Consider the following 10,991-nt stretch of genomic DNA (forward strand, 5'->3'; position numbering starts at 1 on the left):
GCCCCCGGCCCCGGCCCGCGCCGCTCCGGACTCTCGCTCGGTGCCAGGCTGGAACAGCGCGTTTAATGGTGCCGCGCGCGGTCAGAGCCCGTCCATGAGCGCCAGGAGGTCCTCGCCTTTGGCCGTGCCGGCCGGGCGCTGCTCCGCCACCTCCAGCTGCCCCAGGATGCGAGCCAGCTCCTCCCGCCGCCCCGGGTCCTGCGCGGAGAGAGAGCTCAGCCTGCGCCCCGCCGCCCGCTCTGCGCGCTCTCCCGGGCTGGCCGCGCTCCCGCCTGCGCTCCTGACCCCGCCTGGGATTCCTCCCTGCAAAACTACCGCGGGACTGGAGCCTTACTGGGAGATGCCCAATTGCTTGTTAAAATTAAGGAGGTGTTTAAGTGTTTACAGGCACTAGGCTGTAACAACAAACAGGGCAGCAATCCCATRTGTGTTCTCTAGTCCATATAGTCCTAAAACTTACTCTAATAATAAAGTCTCAAACATTTGAAATATTACTAAGTAATAGAACTTGAAATATYTGAATTATAGTCTGTTAAGTTTGTAAATTCAGTATTTCCTGTACTTTTTATGGGCTTAACTGAATTTGAAAACAATACATTTATATATTTTTAAGTCACTACTACAGTAAAACTCATTTCTTAGCAAGAAAAGAACAAATAGATTCAAAGATCTGAAATACACTGTACATACCTGAGTGGCTTCTATGTTGATAACTTTGTAAGATAACTCCTCTGGTCTAGTCAATGCTGCATGCCTTGATTGAAAATATGAAAAAGAATGCTTAATTCCATAATTATGTACAAGTAAATGATGAAAACAGAATCAGATTCATGAGGCTCCTGTATACATGCAGTTTAAACAACTTCACTATTTTTACTAGGCAAATTTCAGTTTGCAGTTTTATCCGTCTTGGATTTCCTATGCTAGCTGTAAAACAGTGGGACACTTTCATTCAGTTTATTTGTGAATGAAAGTAGATAACGACATTCTGCAGAAATCAAATAATGAAATGTCTCATTACCCTTTTGCTCCCGGCTAGGAGGAGGCTAAGGTATTCAGGCCTGTTAGGCTTACCACCTCTGATCAACTGTTAAGGTATATATATTTCAGGAGATAAGTATGTATGTATCTGTGGGATGGGAGAGCTAAAGGGATGTAGGTTATTTTGGTTGTGTGACAGGGGCTGAGCACAGGCAGTCACAGACTGGTGATTCACCAGTCCCACTTGAAGGGACAAGCGGTCTCAGGGACCAGCGCCTGCATCACAAGTGAAACAACAGTAATACAAATGGATCTCCTTACTGGTAGTCCCAATAAAAAGGTCAAGCTGGGGAAACTGCTCCTCTCTGTGTTCCTGAAGGGACCATCTGGACCAGAATAAGGAGATACTACAAAGACTGTTCATTCTGTTTCTAAGGCTGTTAAGGGTCAGCTTCAGTCTCCAGGACCGTCCACATAGCACTATGGACAAACCCCAAGCAAGCAGAACTCGAACGTACTCTTCCTCCTCATCTGTTGTGAACAAATTTAGTCGAAATCCTGTCTCACTGCCGCCAGGTTTATTGATTTCCAGGCCTCCTATTAGCCTGGCCAAAAAGTTCATTTCTTCTTTAGCAAGAGGATTAGGGGTTATATTCTCCTGTGGAAAAGAGTAATAGTAATGAGTTAATTGGCCAGATTAACAAGAAAATGAGGACTGCAATAGTTGTGCTCATTTTTCATATTATATAAWTTTTTTTCAAGGTGATGTAAATCTTGTTTTTCAAGATTTCTGTATTTTTAATGGTAGAAATATTGCAAGTAAGTCATAATTATCAGTTACACACTTAAAATAGTTGGTTGAGTTTATAGAACAAGGACCAAATACTTTTCCAGTTAAATCAAACAGCTGAAAAATCTGTAAAAGCAGTTTCCTGTTTTCTGAAGCAATTAAGATAGGAAACAAGATTTCAGCTTGCCATTACATAAGTCTCTATGTAAGCCTCTCTAGGAAAATGTGCTGCTCTCCTAGCTCTAAAGGAATCTTGGAGAATTGCATGAGGCTCAGGAAGGACAACAAAACATTTTTTTCTGAAGTTATTCCATAAGGGTAGACCACAAAGATTGTCATAGCTTGCTTGAGAAAGGAGGTGAATAAAGAGGTAGATAGTACAACTATATAGTAAATGTTTTGGAGAAGATGGATATAGTTGTTTCATTTAGTGCCCCATGCATTAAGAGATGGAGTAAGCAGAATGTAAAATCTAATGAATGTGGTGAAACTAATTAAAGGAAGTACTCCCACCCCTGTGCGAGCAGACTGTGGTGTACACAGACACAAACTACAACTGAGGCCAAGAATTAAACAAGCGAAAGGAACAGAAGAACACTGACCTTTGCATGGGATGCCAAACTTTTGGATGATCCTGCCACGTGTGTCTCTACTGGCCGGCTAACACTGTACCTAATGAGGAAAACATACAAGAAAGAGCACCCCACTACCTGTATGTGATACCAGAAYAGAATGGAGCAGCATAGAATCTGAATATAGTTCAGCAGTATTTTTCTGAAGACAAATAAACAACTAAAATAAGACGTTCCAATTCAGTTGTATGGAGTATTGATTCATTAAAATGTGGAAGTGACAAAACTATAMGAACGAACACTGCTGTCTCTTGCTCTACGAATGGAAAAAATTACATCATACAAACACAGGAAAGAAAAARCATTCCTTGAATGCAGTTAAAATGAAACCATATTTCAGAGAATATGCAGTACCAGTTGAGAATACTCTTCACTCAGCTCTACTGCAGACATGAATTAAACTTCAGCTCCTTCTTTATTTACAGCTATTTATACACGTCTATTGCTAAGTATATTTTCTTTCAGGAGATCACTCTGTGAAGGAGTCAAGATGGCAATATTGAAAGAGGCAAAAATAACAATGCTGTACTTCTGGATAAGCATACAATCATCATCATTTACCCTCACATTTCTATGTAGGACAAAAACGACTTACATATTTGTTCCGAGTTTAAGGACTCTGTCTCCATAAAGATCAAAAGATCCTTCCCTTTGTGGAATAACATAATTTCCATCAGTGGTGAATTCAGTTCTTTTAACTTCATCTCCATTGTGATTAAACATCCTTAAAAACAAGTCATTATTGAAACATATTCAGTAGTAAATTTCAGTACTGAATAGCTTTGCTTGTTGTACAAGAAAGGGGAAAAAACTCTATTCTGTAAATTGGTGGGAGCCTATTTTAAAAAGTAACAGCTAATTTTCTAGAATAGAGGATGACAAAAAACATGCTTAATGTTTCATTGCTGAGAGACTTAGTCCCAAATCCTGTCCCATAAGTAATATTTAATAGTGATTCAGATATCCCTGCACCATGAGTGACTGTCTGAACCTGAGTCTAAGTCCCATTAAGACATCTGGGACTGACCGTTCCTTTGTGAGCAGCCATGCATGCAAGGCACTACAAACTTTATAAACAATGGTTCAAAATTTACCTGATGAGTCCTGGAACTTCTGTACCCCATGGAACAGGGCCTGATATTGGCAGCACAAAGCGGCCATTGGAGTTTTGTACTTTATCCTTCAGAAAGATGGAGACCTGTAAAAAATATTCCACCCACAAGAACATCAGTTAAATATCTTCAGATCCGAGTTTTCTGAAATCTGACCTTGCAGCTTTCCTGTCTAGACATGAAACTGGTTTCCTAGAGATTCTGATGTACATAAAGACTACAATACAGGCCAAAGCTTACAAAATTGTGGTCAGAAGGATGGGCATAATGATCTAACATAAAAAAGTGTAATTTTTATGCATTTGAATATGATTCATTCATTTAGAGAACGTCCAGCTCCTTGACTTCAAGCCTCAGGTTCTCAGTTTCATATCAAGTTTCTATTAAAAAGAAAAACATGCTTATCATCAAGTAAATCCATACCAGTAAGTAATATTCTTTCAAATTTGTAAACACAAACTAATGAAAGACTGAATCAGAAATCAGTCTAAATAATCATCTTTGGAAAACAGGTGATTAGTTTTTTTTTTCATAATATTTTAGAATTATTGAGTACTATTATAGTGGATATGCTCAATTTGTGAAATTTTGAAGGTGAGTATCACAAGCACAAGCATAACAAAGCCAAGCATAAGTAACAAAACCAAACTTATAACAAATATAACAAGATACCTTCATATTCTAGCCACAGAATAAAATTCCCTTCTGTTCTTACCAACTAGTTATATTGGGCTCCCTTACCCTTATATGCATGTCCTGAAAAAAAACAAGGAGTGTTTGCCTGATCAGTTGAAATTCACCAGCAGAGAGAGAGCTGTATATCTAAAAGAGAAAAAACATAATGTAAGGTTTTGCAACAGTATGCTTCATTGAAATGCTCATATTCTTTGCCCAAAGAATTACAGTAGTTACATTAGAAAACACTGTTAACTAGGAGGCTAATTTGTTTTCCTGAGCATCAAAACAGAGGAAGATTATTTGGATAGTTCTTTGAGGTTGGGACAAATTCCACACTTGATATGGCACCTACTGATGTGATATTTAGCCTGTAGAACTAGACTGAAAAAATTACTGAATACTAGTGGGTCCCCTAGTTTAACTAAAAATTCTTACTTCAATCAGCTGCCGGAACGTTTCGTCCACCTGGTTAAGAATGCTAGGGGCATCTCGTATGAATTCTTTGATAGCATCCAGATGATTGAAAGTGACTAGCAGGATGTCCTTGGGCCGAGGACAGAGCAGAACTTGGTATTTGAAAGCCATAGTCATAAGGTCGTACAGCTGCAAAGTAACACAGGTGAAGTTTTGGTTACACCACAACATAGATGGCAACATCACTTAGATTAATTACACATTGATATAGAAAAGGACTTAAGACACTCATGCTAGCACCTGGTCATAGTAAGAAGAATCATTTCAGCTTTCTTAATATAAAAATTCCAATAAATTCAAAGAACGCTTACTGAATCTCTTAAAGTTAAGCATTTAGATATTAAAGAAGAAATTCGGAGTTTTTGAGTTGAGGTACTGAAATATCTGGTATCTTGGACTTCCCTGTAGTTTCCTAGGCTTAGAACCATTTTACAAAGAAAACAAATGGAAAAGTTTGTTATAAAATACCTCAACTATTACAGCAATATAAAGCCATGTACTAATTACTATAATCAAGAACTTGTGAACAGCAGCATTTAAGAAAGCGTAGTATATTATATTACAGTCAGGACTAGAAAGATAGTCTTTTTACCTTATCCATGCTTGCCTGATTCAGTCTCATGATTGAAGCGTGAGCTAGCCGGTCATACACTGTTCTCAGAGCTTTCTTGGAATAGAGTTCTTGTGGTTTAAACAGCTCTTCCATAAATTTTTTATTGAACATAGTTGTGATGATGTCATTCATAACTGTAAAGACAAAGAATCTATTTTTTTCTTTTTTTCTTTCCTTCCTCCAGAAATAAAGCAATCATCTATTTCCTTTCACACTGAGAACCTGGAACAATGATAGCTGTGAGGATCCACATGAAGTCTCACCTGTGCAAACCCTGCACAGGTAAGTCTCTCTCTCTCTCTCTCTCTCTCTCTCTCTCTCTCTCACACACACACACACACACACCACTCTAATTTCAACTTATTTCAGTCAGTCCAACACTGGTCTAAACCAGCAGCATGAGCTGTGCTGGCTTTCCCCAGAGGCAGGGTTGTTATTGGGATGTAGACAACAAACCCTATTTTCCAATGGGAATAAGACTGTTTGCCTTGTTTTTACAACAATGTCTAGTGCTCCCCCCCCTTTTTTTTAAAAAAAGAGTTTTGTTTACAGGCTACTCTAGTACGCATCTATAAAGAGCTTAAGTTCTGCTTCCGAAGATGACTATTCTGCATTAGCTCTAGATTTTTACAAACTATAGCTAGCTGACTCTCCCTCTTCTCTTTTCAACCCCTGACACTGTTAGTCTATTTTTCCCTCCTCCTAAACAGAGGCCTCTTGAACTATTTAAGGCTTCTTGAAGTATTCGTGTTAAACAGATTAAGAATGACAAACATTTAAGGAAGCATTTCTATCACTAGAACCTGTGGAAGGCAACCCAGGGCTCTTACATAGTAATGTCTGAGGATACTAGAGCAGTTCAAAGGTTTACAACTCTACATAAACTTCCTTTATAGTACTTGATTTTATACATGTAAATTTAGACACAAATGCTTAGGTGGCTTACCCAATAATATGTGAAGATCAGTAGTACTGAATGAGGGCTAAGCTCTAGTTACCGAGCTTTAGTAAGATAGAAACATTTTGCAGTGATTCAAGCACATGTAGTTTCCTAGCTTTTGTGCTGGATTTGATATTTTCTCTATCAAATACCTGATACATCCTACAGAGTTATCATAAACAAACATTTCTCTATTGAAGAAATATTGTGCAAGAATTTACAATGCAGTTAACATAGATTACTGTACAAGGATGAATCTCCCTAAGCAGATGACTGTTACTGAAGTCCATAATGCTAGCTAATTCTTGAGGATTACAAAAATCTCAGGGCAGTAATAAAAACAATGGTGAACATATGCTTAGTRGTAATCATTAGCCACGTGAAATAGTGTTATAATTACTTACTGATGGTTTTAGATACCTCATTTTTCACAACTGTAGTACTGAAGCTATAAGAACAGTCAAAAGAAAGTTAATGTAGCAGGCACTTCATCTTTTCTTAGATGATTAACTCCCTAGAGGATATTGCTAGCTATGTTCTAGACACTGGGAACCCGAATACTGACAGTTTAGTTTTCCATAGGGTCACTACCTTCTGGAACAATTTTCCCTCTCCTTGCTTAAAGCTGATGTTTATTTACAGGTTCCCTCTTACATGTGTCATGTCACTGGTGCCATACATTTCAACTTCAGTGCATTGTAACATAACATGGCTAATTATTCCCTCTTGTAAGTATCCCAAACCATTCAACAAGGTCTCAATTCCGCTCAGTTTCTGAGCGGTATGGATACAAATACATCTAATTACAAATGGAAAAAAAATTGCTTCTCTTCAAATACACTGTTCATAAAACAATCTCTACTTGTTTTCAGTRTGAAACACAAATCCTCACTTTGTTGCAGTATATTGAACATTAGTATAGAAGTCAGCATGCTAACAGGAGTGGAGAAAACAAAGTGTAACATATTAGTACGTATCTCTTTTTAATGTAATCAATTACGACAAAAATATGAAATTTTGCCTTATACTGCGATCAAGAAAAATATTCTTTAGTTGTCTGATGATGACACAGTAAACAGCTCTTAAGAGTACAGGTAATCCCTAAGGAAATACTTACACCATTCTAATGACGGAAGATAACAAAGAAAGGAGTGTTAGCTCAGGGATAATGGCACACCAAGCAACATAGCATAAAAGCAATTTAGCACAGAGGGATTTTATCAACTGGGATGAAGAGAGAGGATCCAAGTACATACAATATGATGCACAAAAGAGAAGCTAAAGACTTGCAGCGGGTTTTGCCTACATGTGTCACGTCACTGATGATGTACACATTTCAACTTCTAACATACTGTAACATAACATGGCTCATATGCATGGCATGGGTCTGGATTATGCTCATGCTTCTCAGATTACATTCAAGGCAGCAAAGGGAATGTTAAAAGTCTGAAACAGTTACACATTCTATGAGAAATAAAAGTCCAAGTTTATTCCTAATTGCTGACAGCCATAATTGCAACTGACCCCATCTGCAAAAAATAAATATGTACACATTGATAGTACATTCTCATGATTAAAATAACTAATTACTGCYTCATGTTTCAGATTTTCTCCTTATATTTTTCATACTTTCACCACGTATTTACTTTATTGTTATGTTAAACATTTTCCCAATCATAACCCAATTTTACTTAAAAGGCAGCTGCTCAAAGAGACACTAAGTTCTACTCATGTTCACCTAGCAAAAATCCTGTGRTAATTTAAAGAGATTTACTCCTTCATGCAGCCACTTATCACACCTCTTTGCTAGAGGTTACCATTTCACAGTAGAAACTAGAAACAAATGCATACTCGCATCTTAGCTTCTCCACTGAAAAATCTGATGCCTTAGCTCAAACCCACCTACAACAATAATTTAAGGCAAGATGCCATGCTGATGAGTGAGGCTGAACTGTGGGCACCTGCTCCTTTGTGATCACTCTGCTGCAAGGGTGGTGACCACTGGCAGAGAGATGGGTAAGCAGCTAGGACAGCAGTGTCTTAAAATTTCACTGGAGTGTACCTGTCAAAACTCTAAACAATTAGAAATACCCTTAGAGAAATGCAGCATACCTGATATTCCTGCATTTAAGCAAGACAACAACATAATTGCGTAAGGAGCATTGTGAATATGCTTGCATTCACTTGATGTTAGCAAAATGTTAATACCATTTACTACCAGAGTGGTCTTTCTAGCCAAGTTATGAATTATTTACATGTATTTTCTTGATTAAATTAACAAATAGGTTATTTTAGAAGCCACATGATTTAGAAGTGTTTTCTATTTTTCTGAAGATCAAAAGCTACTAAAAGTGCATTTAACAAACAGATGAAGAATATTAGCCATCTCTGATGCTATCATTAGAAGGCTGCAGAAGCAGCATAYAGTGTGTTTATATACAATGAGCCTCAGGTGTGTGCATGTACTTGCGTTTGTCTACTGCATGCAGCTAAAAGATTACAGTACCTCGTTTCCTGTCCACATCTGTCCATTCATCTACACGAAGCATATAAAACAAAAACATTGGTTCAAGAAGTAAGAACAATAGTTTCAAGGAGAATAAAAGAAATAAACTAAAAAAGAAAAATCAAACTAATGGGCATTGTTTTTCTTATCAGCATTCAGTACTTAGCAAGAAAGAACTGTTGTGTTATTTGACGTCTTTCAGTGAAAACACAAAAGATGAAATCCTGCTCTCCCCTTGGAAAAAAAAATCTTGTTGCTTCATTAGAGCTAATATTTTACCCGATAGATGCTTAGTATGTTCTGTATCTAGCTTGGGAAGTTTTCTGCACAATCACATTTACTGTTCACTTGYAAGTGAACAATACTTGAGTGAATAGTTTTAAGAACTGACACAACGTAGATGAAAGCACATCTTGGTAAAAATAAGAGCCAAATTTTTCAACAATGAAATACAGGTATGGATAAACTAGTACAGGTCTAATTCTCCTGCAGAGATATTCCAGAATATGTAAGTAGTTTAATTTAAGCTACAAACTTACAATTATATGAATAGCAGTACAGCAAGTAAACTGTCAGATTATTTTCTTAAGATGTAACGTGAACAACTAAAAATTGCACTGCTGTAATAAAACCTTTACTATTGTTTAGTTCTTTTTGTCATATTGGATAGATAACAAGAAAAAAAAAATATAACAACCTCTTCAACCTCTCTTTTTATTAAAATATTAAAGCTTTCTGAGCTGCATTCCCCCTCACGTAACAGGGAGCAAAAAGTTTTTAAATACAAAGCTGTTTGAACTTAAAAGTGCTAAACAGAGAGGTGGTTAGCTTTACGGCTGGACTTTTTGTGCATGCATCTGAACAAAAGGAATCTACTTTCAGGAAGGTTTTGACAAAATGCAAGACAGACAGAGATTTTTCACTAAAGCTGGAGTAGGGTCTCAGGAGCCATCTTTATTTTACTTGATCTTAAYTGTGTGGTTTTTTTCCCCACAGGTCTTAAAACAAACAAACAAACATACAAACAAAGTAAAACCAAAGAGAAGAAAAAGAAATCACTCTTGACTGCAAAGAAAAAAAAAAAAAAGAGATAGTTTTCCTGAAACAGTTCAGGACCTGGATTGAGAAGATTAAGTTTTGAGTTACTTTGGTGCCAAAAGTACATTTCCAAAACAACAACCGCTGAACCACATACAGAAATACTGAAGTTTACTTCAGTTTCTATTGTATTGATACACACTTCACAAGCTACTGCATTTTTTCAGCTAAAGGAATCTGTTCAAACTTTTTGAGTACGTTTACTAATCTTTAGCTTATATGGCACAACGATGATTTTCTTGAAGAGGTGAATAAAGGTCACATTAGTAGCTTCAAGCAGTCATTATTGAAGGAACTTCATGAAAGGTGYTTAACTCAAAAGATTTTACTTCAAAATTACATCAAGAGAAGCACATCATCAGCTACGGTGATTCAGGTGTTAAACTACAGTAAGGGAACTACTACAGTAGGGGAAGTGCTTGGCCAAGACACAGACACYATGAAGTTCTATTACCTTTGAAGTATCCTTCCAATAACAGTACAGCAAGTATATTCATATTTGTTCCTCTACCTCATGAGAGAATCACCACCAAAAAGTGACCACGTGCTCACAGTTTATTAACGAACAACATATCTCTCTGCAGCAGCATCGAAACCGGTTGTATTTCAGCAAAGCCCTGTAAGAGCTGGTCCTATGTAATGGTGCAAATGCACCTTCTGACAGAGAAATCAGGTAAACAGAGCTTGACTTTCTACTGTAAACTATCATTAGCAGTTACTCTAAATATCCGTCTTCGTGCTTTTGGAGAGCATCTCAAATTCGCTGTTTATCGCCCACTTTCCTTGSCTTGCTTCAGGTTGACCAGGAGCAGAGACGGCCTGAACCACAGCCACGAGAAGGCGGGCAACAGAGCGGTGGAAACGCGGCCGCGAAAGCGCGGCTCCGCGGGCGGAATTTCCGCGGTCCCCGCGCTGCCGGAGGGGGAGTCCTTCCCTCCCGCAGCCACACCACGTCCCGCCCCGCCGCCGCCGCCTCCCCGGGCGCGGATCTGCACAGACCGCCGCGGTGCTGAGGCAGGGGGCCGAGCAGCCCCCAGCCCGCCGGCCTCGCGGGAGAGCCTACGAGYGAAAACCAGCGCAGGGCTGCGGGAAACGCTCCTCCCTGCGCGGCCGGGCGCGGCGCGGCGCGGCCCGGCGGGGGACGAGGCGCCTGCGGCTCCCTCACGG

The 10,991-nt window shown here is 38.8% G+C and overlaps 2 protein-coding genes across 3 annotated transcripts in view; both read right to left on the minus strand.

Moving 5' to 3' along the window:
- Positions 1-719, minus strand: part of LSM10 (LSM10, U7 small nuclear RNA associated) — a 2,074-nt gene extending 1,355 nt beyond the window's left edge. Inside the window, exon 1 of one of the 2 annotated variants that reach the window (XM_085313257.1) lies at positions 691-719. The gene's annotated coding sequence lies outside the window, so the exon portion shown is untranslated. Of the gene's footprint in view, positions 1-116; positions 175-690 lie in introns of those variants that run through there. The other variant, XM_085313256.1, reaches the window with a different exon arrangement.
- On the minus strand, positions 44-8,784 carry OSCP1 (organic solute carrier partner 1). Its single transcript, XM_085313245.1, has 10 exons — positions 8,727-8,784; positions 5,260-5,414; positions 4,629-4,796; positions 4,257-4,337; positions 3,498-3,601; positions 2,999-3,127; positions 2,374-2,443; positions 1,500-1,639; positions 691-754; positions 44-198 (listed from the first exon to the last, which is right to left on the minus strand). The coding sequence occupies exons 1-10, from the start codon at positions 8,782-8,784 to the stop codon at positions 82-84; spliced, it is 1,086 nt and encodes a 361-aa protein (XP_085169371.1). The 3' UTR covers positions 44-81.
- Between the last annotated feature and the right edge of the window lie 2,207 nt (positions 8,785-10,991).

This window comes from Rhea americana, unplaced genomic scaffold (assembly GCF_003343005.1).
Source record: "Rhea americana isolate MKP2758 unplaced genomic scaffold, rheAme1 scaffold_380, whole genome shotgun sequence".
NCBI classification, from domain to species: Eukaryota; Metazoa; Chordata; class Aves; order Rheiformes; family Rheidae; genus Rhea; species Rhea americana.